Source organism: Cololabis saira, chromosome 16, assembly GCF_033807715.1.
Source record: "Cololabis saira isolate AMF1-May2022 chromosome 16, fColSai1.1, whole genome shotgun sequence".
NCBI classification, from domain to species: Eukaryota; Metazoa; Chordata; class Actinopteri; order Beloniformes; family Belonidae; genus Cololabis; species Cololabis saira.
This window is the reverse complement of record NC_084602.1, coordinates 6,564,235-6,577,412: the sequence shown is the minus strand read 5'-3', so window position 1 is coordinate 6,577,412 and position 13,178 is coordinate 6,564,235. Positions and strand designations below refer to the sequence as shown.

Sequence of the window (13,178 nt, the reverse complement as noted above, 5' to 3'; positions counted from 1 at the left end):
AATATCTATGCAGAATGTTCTCATTTACTTTTTAGTTGCCTGGCCAGGAATTGTCATAGAAACACATATCATGGCTTGTTGGAAAGATGGGGTTGTGCTGAATCCAGTGATACCAAATATGTAAAGATACCATGCATAGGCAATGTGGTACATCAATAAATGTATGAGGTGTCCCAAATTAAAGAAAGTGAAAGATTGAAATAATCAAGCCTCCACAGCTGACCAATTCAATATTGCTGCAAACTAAGCAGGTAACTTGCAGATATATATATGATGCATTAAATTAATTATACACGCATATGACACCTTTTTATCCATACTTGAGATAACACTTTAATTGTGGATACATGTACTGTCATATATGATGAATATGTGGTTATGCTGAATCCAGCAATACCAAATATGTAAATAGCATGCATAATCATCAATCACTAAATATAAAACTGTCCCAAATAAAGGAATATGTTGCATTAAATAGCAATGCAACATATTCTGTACTGTACTGTACTACACTGTACTGTACTGTGTGACATCACCGGGGGATGGGTCTAGCTAAGGCTTACGGCTCAGCAATAACACACACAGGAGACAAGGTGACAGGATTGTAGTTTGGCCTTGATGATCATTTTAATAAAACTAACTAAACTTCACACAGTACAAATAAAATTACCGTCTCAAATTAAACAAATGTTCATCAAACAAAACACTCTGAGGAGGAATGAGCCCTCTCCTCACGCTGAACTCCCCAGCTCTTTGGCTGGTGTTTTTCATTGGCTGCTTTTGGTAGCCATCACTGTCACTCATCCACATTATCATCAGTGACAAAGTGGGTCATATTTGGGCAGTCTTGGAAAGAGCAAGAGCAAAACTCAGTGCAAGTCAAGCCTACTGAAAGACACTGGCATTTGCTGGTATTATTGCAGTTTCCATCTTTACACTACAGGTGGGTGATGTCTCAAACCTCTTTAGGTGCTGGTGCATTCTGGCACATGACGGGTTCAATGGACCCATCTTGTCTGAGCCTCCATTCTCTACCAACTGGGTTCCAGAGATGAGGCTTGGCCAGGTGGTTGTTACGCCACACTGCTGTTTGATATAAGGCTCTTAATACATGTTGCTGGAAGGCATCTTCTGTTGGGGGTAGATTTGCTGCTGAAGAATCTGTGGTAGATGCCACTATGTACCTCAGCTCATCTAGGTTGGTGCAAGGACGGCCATTCTCCTTTTTCTTTTGGCCATACAGTAGGAGGGCATACTTTCTTGCCAAAGGCAAAGCTTCCTCTAGGCTTCCAGACAGTCCAAACTTGGCCATTTCCTTTAATTCAGTCAGATGGGTCTTCAGTCTTGTGAAGGCAGTGGTCTTTCCAATTCTGTACAAGCTGCTTGTGGTATCACACAACCTCCTGGTCAATGTAAAGATCTGTCAAGCAGTCAACACCTGATTTGCCAACCCTCTTGACCTCCTCACCATTTTCAAAGCCACCTACCAATATGACTGTGTTCTCTGAAAAGATTATCTGTTGCCCAGTACGAGTGATGTAATTGCTGACAAAGCTACATAGAGCAGCCTTGTTCCCACTGATCCTCAGGTATGTGAAACACTAAGGGCCTGATTTACTAAGATCCTAAATAAAGAGTACTAAATTGCGTGTGCACTGAAAAAGTTTGCACGTGCTGTTGTTGTGTGTTTTGCGGGTGATCAACTAAGAATGCTTGCGCAATTGATAACAGGCGCAAACCGCAGTATTTAAATGAGGTGTTGCGTGTATTACGGTTTGCGCCATGGAGAGTTTGGATGGAAAGCAGGATATTCGCAAGCGCAAAATGAAATTTGACGAGTTGGAGTTAGAGATATTAGTGGTGTTGTGCCGTATTCAGCACCCCTGCCGTGAAAAGCACCCCCTCGTTGACATATATTACCCACAGATCTCTTATTCACAAGTAAATGTCAAAAAGGACTAAATGCTCATGTTTAATTTACTACAAATGACAACGTACACACAATGACAAAAATTATATTCTCATTCCGTGTCACGTTCTGTTTAGCGTCCAGTTTTGTGTTAATGATTCATGTTTAAATGCGCTCATGGATTCCACAATAGTCATACTTTCCCACAATCACAGTCACAGATAACAAAAATCGGGTAAATGGTTATTGATGTCATTAATTAATAGCCTGCTTACTGTGTTGTCTTCCATAATATTTGTAAATATATATATATTATAAACTCCTAAGTATGTGTTTGTGTGAGTGTGTATGAGGGGGTGCTTTTCACGGCAGGGGTGCTGAATACGGCACAACACCACAATAACAGCAGCCGTCGGTGCGTAATGCTGGGCAGATTAGCACCTTCCTTTCGAACGTATTAAATACAGACGCAATCACAATCCCCGCAATTACTTTCGGGCTTGGTAAATCTCATTGCGTGTGGTAAATGAACCTATTTGCATTTTCCCCTCCCAGTATTTCGCGCTTTCTGGCGGTTACGCCCCATATTGATTATTCATCAGGGCAAAAGTACTAAATGAATAGCGTGTGCTATTTTGCTCATTTGAGAGGCGCAGTCCTCTTTGCACGCTGTTAGTAGATCAGCTGGCACATTGGTTTGCAGGTGATGTTAAGTTTGCACACGTTTTTACGCACGCAAACCTTTAGTAAATCAGGCCCTAAAACAACACAGCTGATTCCTTCCTTTCCCATTAACATTGTGATCTTATTCCAGATACACTCACCCAGGTCATTGAATTTCTGAAAGCCTGAATCATGGAGACTCTGCAGAAGAGCCATGCCATCGATGAGATATCCTGAAGGTTCTTTAACACTGGGCAGTTGTTGCGTCTCTCCAACGACTGACTCCAGTTTCTTAGTAAGGTCAGCTTTTGTTGTCTTCCTCATGCTTCCATCATCATAAAACAAAGAGGGTGGGACAGCAGCGAGTTCATGAGACATCACAGTCTCCATGGACACCTCTCTTTGGAGACAGCGAGTAGCCCTCGAAAGAGCACATCTGAATCCATGTGAATCTGTCTAGATACACTAACTCCTGCTGATGTTTTCATATCCTTGAAGGTTGCAAACTGGTGCCTTTTCTCTGGATACATGAAGACAATGATGTAGATAGCTATAGCTGGATCCACCAAGTAGCCTAACTAGCTAGCTAGCTCACTACAGACTACAACACTTTAATCAAAGATCACACTCAGGGAAGTTAAGTAAGCAGTACAGGCTTTACTGCCCTCTGCTAGTTTAGAGAAAAGACATAATTATTTTCCATTATGCAGTAATGACTTGACCAAAAATAAATTCAAGTGGATTTAAATATTTTAATAAAGGTGTTCTATTTCAATTTAACCTAAGTCTACTGGATATTTGTTTCCATAATGAAATATACATTTTTTTTATGTATCATAAAAAAAAAAAAAGTGCTTACCTCAGGTGACTTATGTTGCAGTAACATTGAATTGGTCCGCATTCTCACCATTGATTATGGGCTTGGGACTGGACACTGAATATGTCAATGTTTCGGTATTCTTTCATTTTGGACACTTCATACATTGATTGATGTACCACACTGCCTATGCATGGTATCTTTACATATTTGGTATCACTGGATTCAGCACAACCCCATATTTCCAACAAGCCATGATATGTGTTTCTATGACAATTCCTGGCCAGGCAACTATAATGTAAATGAGAACATTCTGCATAGATATTCTTTTTTTGCATTAGCTAGACCCATCCCCCGGTGATGTCACACAGTACAGTACAGTGTAGTACAGTACAGTACAGAATATGTGGCATTGCTATTTAATGCAACATATTCCTTTATTTGGGACAGTTTTATATTTAGTGATTGATGATTATGCATGCTATTTACATATTTGGTATTGCTGGATTCAGCATAACCACATATTCATCATATATGACAGTACATGTATCCATAATTAAAGTGTTATCTCAAGTATGGATAAAAAGGTGTCATATGCGTGTATAATTAATTTAATGCATCATATATATATCTGCAAGTTACCTGCTTAGTTTGCAGCAATATTGAATTGGTCAGCTGTGGAGGCTTGATTATTTCAATCTTTCACTTTCTTTAATTTGGGACACCTCATACATTTATTGATGTACCACATTGTCTATGCATGGTATCTTTACATATTTGGTATCACTGGATTCAGCACAACCCCATCTTTCCAACAAGCCATGATATGTGTGTCTATGACAATTCCTGGCCAGGCAACTAAAAAGTAAATGAGAACATTCTGCATAGATATTCTTTTTTTGCATGTCCGCTTATTTTGGAAAAGTGTTCAAAGGTCTTTATATGTAACACACATCAAGATATTCACATCCAGGTTTTTCTAATAGGTAAAGCAACTTCCTGACCACAATTATGTCAAGTTTCAAAGCTGTCAGAGCTTCTGTTATTAATCTACATGAGTTTATATATCTTTTCTCCCATACGGCCAGACTGTATTTTGGTTCTTTTTTAGGTTTGGGATGCATAACAATATGTATCAATTTAACAATGTTTGCAGTAAAATATTTTAACCTAAGAATCCATTTCATATATGGGAGACCTTAGAGATGAGGAAAAACATTGTTAGGTTTTGTTCTACCCCCGGTAGGGGTATGTCAAATTTTTTGGGGCATTGTCACTAGCCTATTAGGCCTCTTGGGTGTCAGAGACACAAGCAAGAATCAATTCATCACACACACTCTTTAAGCTCTAAAGGAGGACGATGAGCTAATGTTTCTCTGCAAATATTTCAAAAATGCACAACATCCGTCCGTCCGTTGTTTATTCTGTACTCAGCGCTTTCTCCCACCAGTTGACTAAGAACGCACAAAACACTTACAGGACTGTCTCTGAAAATGAGAATATTGTGATTTTCTGTAATGCAATTACAAAAACAAAAATGTCATACATTCTGGATTCATTACAAATCAACTGAAATATTTCAAGCCTTTTATTATTTTAATATTGCTGATCATGGCTTACAGCTTAAGAAAACTCAAATATCCTATCTCAAAAAATTAGAATATTCTGGGAATCTTAATCTTAAACTGTAAGCCATAATCAGCAATATTAAAATAATAAAAGGCTTGTAATATTTCAGTTGATTTGTAATGAATCCAGAATGTATGACATTTTTGTTTTTTTAATTGCATTACAGAAAATAAAGAAAGAAGATCACAATATTCAAATTTTCTGAGACAGTCCTGTATTACGCGAGCTGCAGCCAAATCGAGCCTTTGTCTACTTTACTTAGTCTTTATTTAATTAGATAATGCCGTTTGGAGCGATGTGTAGTTTCTACCACATACGTCCACCCTCCAACTGGACTGTAATTAGAAAGCATCTTCATCAAGGAGCCCGTTAAAACAACTGCACATCCACACTGATGAGCTGCTGAAACTCTGGAGGAAACACTGTTGTGGAACCAGTGAGCGGGATCATACCTGATTGGGATGAGGAGAATCATGACCAGCGGGAAGATCATCTTCATGTACGGGATGGGGTACATGCCAAACGTGCACAGCACCAGCAGCTGCATCATTTGTAAGAAGGTGAAGTAGTGGATCTTTCTTTGGGGCACTTTGCGGATGTAGTGGGTTGGTGGGTAAGACGTCTGCAGGAGGGAAGAGGATCAAATCAGCTTAAAATACAATCCTCAGCCGTGGATGCTTTTCCTCACCATCCTCAGGAACCCTGCAGTCTTAAAGAAGTGATGAGAGGACGGCCTACAACTCTGAGAAATGCTTTCAGTGCAACATCCACCTTCAGTCGTACGAGCATTTCCAACAACAGCTGATCAATTAAAAAAACACATTGGAACTGAATTGTCGACAACAATTGAGGTCTGAAAAGGATTTTTTTCAGAATTTTGACAGGTCTAATGACATTTGAAGGTACATGTTATTGAGTTTTCCTCATTTGTGAACAAATATCTGGGTGTCTGAAGTTACTACTCAGAAACTCCAACATAACATGGTCCTATCTGTTAGTTTGGGGCGGGTGGTGAGACGTCGCAGAAACAGACCAGGGTAGACTCACCCGGCATAACCGTCTCACGCACTTACGAGGGCCTTTTTTCCCCCCTAAACGTGCCAAAAAAGTCACCAAATTTTGCACGCAAGCCAGGCCTGGCAATTTTTTTTACATTTCATGGTTTGCATTAATGGGCGTGGCAAAATGGCTCAACAGCGCCCCCTAGAAAACTTTGTGCCTCAAGCCCCATAATACGGTTTGACGTACATGCACGAAAATCGGTACACACCTGTATCATGTCGCAACTTAAAGATAAGTCTCTTGGCGCCATGGCCGAAACCCAACAGGAAGTCGGCTATTTTCGAATTAATTGTGTAATTTTGCCGCAATTTAAGCCATTTCTTCGGCCGTTTCTTCGCCCGAACCGTAACGTGCACCCAGGTGTGTTATACATCAAAATGTGCGTCTCCATCCTGCGACTATGCGCATTACTTTTCTGAGTCAAAAGCGTTACCGGGGCGACGATAAATGCCAAAAAGCGCGCCCCCCTTCTTCCGATTGGTCGATATCTGATAGTTCCTACTTTCTGCCATAACTTTTGAATGGTTTGATATAGAGAGTCGTGGGTGGTGTCATCAGCTAAATGTCCAGGCCTGAAGAATCTACATCAAGTCATACAAGCTTCCACTGCAGCCTGAACGTGCACAAGGGTGGAGGGACGTTCATCACTGCTTGCAGCTTTAATTTTTTTTATTTTTCCAATTTTATTTTTGTTTTTTTTTACCTTTTACTTTTATTTTTATCTTTGTTTTTTAATTTTCTTCTTTTCGATCTTTATATCTTTATATGGGTGTTTGGCTTTTGGGGTGTTTGATCTGTAAATGACAGTGTTGTGTGTGTGAGAGATGGGAACGTCCCAAAGGGAGTAATAAAGTCGTTCATCTGAATCTGAATCCAGTCCAAGACACTAAACAATTTCAAATGTTGGCTTGAAAAGAACTTTGCAGTGTTTAGTCACAAGAAAATAAAAACCCAACTAGTGTTTTTCTGTCTGTTTCTCATCCTGAAGTGTTAATAATGTGTTGCAGCCTCAACAATCAACAGATTTTGGCCTGTGAAATCCCGGTTTCCTGCAGGGAGAGGATGAAGGGCTTTAAATGTTCCTCTTTTCACCATTAGGGGGCGCTAATGTGTAAGGTATAGAGGACAACAAAGAAGCTTGCTTTACATATTTACTGGAGAAAGGTTAACACGGACACCCAGGAAAAGAAAACTAAATGCTACAAAAGACATTTGTTTATATTTTTGGAGGCAAGAAAAAATAAAATCCTTTCATAGGAGATTTCTTATTTCAACCTGAAAGTGATGAGGAGATCCAGGAGTGCCTTTTTCTGCACTTTGACGATCCACAACACAACAATGCTGATGTTTTTTTTGTTTGTTTGTTTTTTCAAATCATCCATCGTCTTAATTCTGTAAACCCCACCCACCCTGCACGCGCTGCGTGACTCGGGTTCCTGCTGTGCTGCATCCAGTCAAATACTGGATCTGCAGAAGCTTACGGTGGCGTACTGGAGTTGAGGGGGGATGAGGGGGGATGGCATCCCCCCCAGAAATAAAAACGGTCCAAATCATCCCCCCTGTAAAACTGCCATCCCCCCTTTCCATCCCTTATGTCATTTCATCAATGAATGTGGTTTTACTGCTATTTCAACATTTAGAGTCATCACCAGAAAAATAACACCAGAAAAATGTGACAATTTTCACCTTTTTCAAGTAAATTTTCACTTGAAATAAGTAGGAAAATCTGCCAGTGGGACAAGATTTATCTTCTTATTACAAGCAAAAAAATCTTGTTCCGCTGGCAGATTTTTCTACTTATTTTAAGTGAAAATCTACTTGAAACAGGTGAAAATTGTTGTTTTTTCCACTGATGAATCTTGTTTTAAGTGTAATGAGATTTTTTTTACTAAAATGAGACATTTTAACTAGAAATAAGACAAATATTCTTGTTAAGATTTTGAGTTTTTGCAGTGATCCATTTTACTTATCCTGTGAAGGACAGAGTCATATTGATAAGTTCAGAAAAGTGTTTTTTATTGTTGTGTTTTGATGTATTTGATGTAAGCCCAGTGGATATTTAAAGCTTACAGAAGGCTGCATTTAACTGCTGCTATGTCATTCCTGCAGTATTTCTGCAGCTGTTTTGGTCACTGCTATTATTTGTAATATATTATATTATTTGTAATCAGCACAAATTATCTGTCCCCATATGATCCACCATCCCCCCTGATTTCTTTTTACAACTTGAGTACTGGGTGTAATGGCCACAAACACACAGAGACACTGTCATTAACTCAGCCATATTCTCACCTGCTCCTTCAGGAGAAGGGCCATGCGGTCGCACATCTGGTTCCCGTCGATGGAGGTGAGGGCGATGTAGAGAAAGAGGCCGTACAGAACCGGCTTGGGGATCCACTGCAGGGGGACGGGCAGCAGCAGCACCGACACGCCGATGAAGATGTTGGCGCACAGAGACGTCAGACGGGTCTCCTTCACCTGGACGATGCTGAGGGACGACAAACGGAGAACAACACCCGCACCAGTGAGCGCTGGGGAAAACTAATGCTTATTTATTTGACAGACTGCTTGTTTTTTCCCATTTGAAAGTTCAGGGTATTTATACCAAATGTAATGAATTTTAAGGGCCAAAGAATTGGCGAGAAAAATAAATATTTGGTTAGAAACACGTTTGGGAAATATCAAACCCTTGCTACTTGCTAGAAAACATTAACAGACCGAGTCTAGTTTTGTGAGCCCCATTTCCATCTTACCTGAAGATACAGATACATCCATCTTACACTGCAAAAACTCAAAATCTTACCAAGAATATTTGTCTTATTTCTAGTTAAAATGTCTAATTTTTAGTCAAAAAATCTCATTACACTTAAAACAAGAGTCATTACCAGAAAAATAACTTATTTGACAATTTTCACCTGTTTCAAGTAAATTTTCACTTGCAATAAGTAGAAAAAATCTGCCAGTGGAACAAGATTTATCTTCTCATTACAAGCTAAAAAATCTTGTTCCACTGGCAGATTTTTCTTCTTATTTTAAAGGAGCTTGAGGCAGGAAAAAAACGTCATACGTTTTAGGTTTTCTAGTAATAATGTCAGATGAAGCGTTCCAAACCCAAAAGAATGAGCCCTCTAGTGTATCTCTCCGTTGCCTTGAACAGGCTGTGTGCTGCAAAATGTGCTGCAGTGCTGGGGCCGAGTTTCCCGCGCTGTCCTGCAGATGTGACGTCACATGACGCTGCATGTGCGTTCTCCCCGTTCTCCCGTGCCGGCTTCACTGTTGGCTGCAGTACCCCCGACGGCCGTCGTGGTGAAGGGTGGCGCTAGAGAGTCTCATTTCTTAAAAGGAGCCTCAAGCTCCTTTAAGTGAAAATCTACTTGAAACAGGTGAAAATTGTCAAATAAGTTATTTTTCTGGTAATGACACTTGTTTTACTGTAAGTGTAATGAGATTTGTTTGACTAAAAATGAGACATTTTAACTAGAAATAAGACAAATATTCTTGTTAAGATTTTGAGTTTTTGCAGTGTAATATGCTCTTATGAGAGAAAGAATTGAAGAGAAACGACTAACACAGCGACAGGCCAAAACACTGTGGCTTTGTGATGGACCACCTCACTGAAATACTGCTGTCATGCCATGTCACAGCCTCTATTCCCATTCAGAGTTGCAGTCATTTTTCAAAGCGAGCCCATCCTGGTGACGGGGGGGGGCAGGACATCCCATATCCCTCAGTGGTCTGGACTCAGACCTTGAACCCTAGGACATCTCAGTACATTCAGGCACTCAGCTAACCTCGTTTCTTTGCCACAATGTTGCTGAAGCGCGACCGACTGAAGCAAGTGCAGATCGGAACACTGCCCTGGCATGATGGGTGGATCACTGCATTCTCTGCTGGTGACCAGCCCTGCAACAGGATAAACCACCTACCCTGCTCAGGGGAAAGGTTGATGAACAGACTCATGAAAGGCTGTTTAGCAGACTAAAGCCCTGCAGGCCCTGCATCAGACCCTCCGTTTAGCCCATCTCCCATCACAATCATTCCAGATCTGAGCTCCAACCACATCTCTTTCTTTCACTGCTATCCTTCCAAGTCTTGACAGGGGCTTAGGTCAGGGATATTCAACTGGCGGCCCACGGGCCACTTGCGGCCCACCAGGAGTTTTTATGTGGCCCCTGGCCATATTTTAAAAAAGGGGGGAAAGTAGAGTTGTCCCGATCGATCGGCCGCCAGATCCATGGCGGCCGGCGTCGGCCGGAAGTGACGAAGTAAGCGAAACTAACATGGTTTACATGTCGCATTTTGTTAATTAATAAAAGTTTAAGATGCTTGGTAGCCTTTTCAGTTGGTTAATGATTCATTGGACAGTGTTTGTACATGTTAATCTCTGTTGGAGATGTTTTTTTACTACTTCTGATTTTTTGCCAGTGTTGCACAGTGATAATGTTTGTCACATTATTTGTTATTAACCTCCGTTGTTTAGAGGACTTGTTTACATCATTAGGCTTCTAGGATTGGCCTGAAATTTTTTTCATTTGAATCTCTAAATGAGGACTTTGCATTTCAGATGAACTTCTAAACCTCCTATAATTTAATGCGATTGTTTTGTTTTGCTGATATAATGCACAGATGTGTCATAAATAAAGGAGCTTATGATTAATATTTTGGTTGCTTATTTATAACATCAATAACTGGCTACTATGGACTGAAATGCTTGTGCTCAATGCTTAATATAATATTCAAATAAGGAAATCTTGGTGGAAAGTGGTGCTTTGTCATTATGGCGTGTTTTATTAAAAGTAGGTCAATATCAACTTCATTAAGTTTGCACAATGCATGGTTTCAAAATGAACTTGCATTTAAAATAATATTTCTTCATCGGAATATTATATTTAACATTCACAATGACTAAATCTGGAGACAATTAATACATAATTCATATGTAAACTAGACAGATATTCTCCTGCTCATTCCTGTGCACAAATGTATTATATATACATAAATCTTCGTCTTTGAGTGCAAGATACATTTTGAAAACCCCAAAATTTTCCAGTGCGGCCCTCTCCATACAGTCCTTTTGCAGATGTGGCCCCCTGTCTAATCTAGTTGAATACCCCAGGCTTAGTCTTCATTAAGGCAATAATATTTTGATCAACTGATGCACATGGACCACGTCCTCCTTACGCTCCCAAACAGGCTCTGACCAGTCGGTGTCTGGAAAGGAAAGCTCTATCCTGAAGCGTCTGGTACTGGGATGTTAGCAGTGAAACCTGGGGACCCTCCTAGTGGTGGGTTGGCCCTCGGTGAGGAATCCCTCTTTGAGACTGAAGACCAAAATGAATACCTCACTCATGTTGGAGGGGGAGACAAGTGTGACAAATGCCAAAATAACCTCCCATGAAAGCCGGACTCGGCCCGGTAACGAGACGAGCAGAGCTTACTCACGCTCGCTGTCAGTGGTCGTGATGTGAAGGATGATTCGTCTACAAAGCAACTATGTATTCAGGTAAGAAAACCAAAAAACATCTACTGATGTGTAAACAAAAAGAGGTTCTGACCAGATATTATGATAATTGGATTAAGAATGATCTTAACATTTTTAGATATTAGTCCTGTCGGGCTGACGGCACCAATCGCTCAATAGTTAAAGTGGGTCATAATCTAACTATAAGGTTGGTTAATTATAAAAAGTAATACCGAGCCACATTTTATTACCACTTAGTGATAAAGACAGGGAGTTTCATCATCATATGTCATTTCTGCCTGTAGACTTTGGAGCCATCACATCCATCCGTCATTCGCTCTTCTTCACGTCGTTTTTATTTATTCTCTAAACCAGCGGTCTGCAACCCAAAATGTTGAAAGAGCCATATTGGACCAAAAACACAAAAAACAAATATGTCTGGAGCTGCAAAAAATGAAAAGTCTTGTTTAAGCCTTAGAATGAAGACAAATGGCGAAATGTTGAGAAAAAAGTCAACATGTCGAGAAAAAAGTCGAAATGTTGAGAAAAAAGTCGAAATGTCGAGGAAAAAGTCGAAATGTCGAGATTAATATTGAAGTACAATCTCGAGAAAAAAGTAGAAATGTCGAGATTAGAAAAGGAAAAAAGAAAAAAAGGGGAAAAAAAGAAGAAGAAAAAAAGAAGAAAATAAGAAAAAAAAGAAGAAAAAAAAGAAAAAAAAAACAAAAAAAGAGAAAAAAAAAGAAGAAAAAAGGTCAAACATTTTTGAAAAAGCTCCAGGAGCCACTAGGGCGGTGCTAAAGAGCCACTGGTGGCTCTAGAGCCGCGGGTTGCCGACCCCTGCTCTAAACCTTTGGGGATTTCTACAGAATAGCTAAACTGACATTATTTTCGATAGGATAATAAATTGCAACACAATTTAAAATCACTGTTTGTCACTGACCTATTTACAGAGGGATAAACTGAGAAATGTAAAATCATTTCCAAACCCAGACAAAAGCTGAGAATAGCTTTGCTTCCTGGGGAGTAACAGCTCTGATCAGATCTCCCGTGACCTCTGCGTACGACGTGACGCTGAACCATGAAGTAAACATGACAATCAGGCAATCAAGGAGGATGTGACTGCCCGTGACTCAAGACGACTGTCAGAACACGCTCTTTAACCGAGCGTGTGATTAGCGGCGGGGTGAGAGGGTGAACTCACGTCTCGTAGAGGTGCCCCCCCTCCACGCGCTGCTCCACGAAGGCCAGCTGCCGCACGTGCAGGGTGGAGTGAGGGAAGGCGGCGTGCATCCAGGGCAACCCCAGCAGAGACATCAGGATGTTAATGAGCCCGGAGAGCATCAGGTCCCAGTGATACGCCGTCCCCTTCAGCAACCTGAGGAACAACAGCCGCACACAAACATCAGAGCAAACACACGCTGGAAACTAAGAAAAATAAAGCTGCAAGCAGCGATGAACGGGCCCTCGCGCATGCAATTTTCATCAATAAAGGTCAAAAACTTAAAACCGAGTCAGATGACACCACCCACGAGTCTTTATGTCAAACCATTCAAAAGTTATGGCAGAAAATAGGAACTATCAAATATGGACCAGTCAGATGAAGGGGGGGCGCGCTTTTTGGCGTCTAGCGTCGC

At 40.6% G+C, this 13,178-nt stretch overlaps 1 protein-coding gene across 2 annotated transcripts in view; it reads right to left on the bottom strand.

Annotated features, from left to right (window-relative positions):
- Nucleotides 1–13,178, bottom strand: part of slc4a11 (solute carrier family 4 member 11) — a 158,762-nt gene that overhangs the window by 5,809 nt on the left and 139,775 nt on the right. For both annotated transcript variants that reach the window (XM_061744198.1, XM_061744199.1), the window contains 3 exons: nt 12,746–12,919; nt 8,373–8,568; nt 5,471–5,640 (listed from right to left, as the gene is read on the bottom strand). In XM_061744198.1, coding sequence (XP_061600182.1) covers nt 5,471–5,640; nt 8,373–8,568; nt 12,746–12,919 — 540 coding nt within the window. The remainder of the gene's footprint in view (nt 1–5,470; nt 5,641–8,372; nt 8,569–12,745; nt 12,920–13,178) is intronic.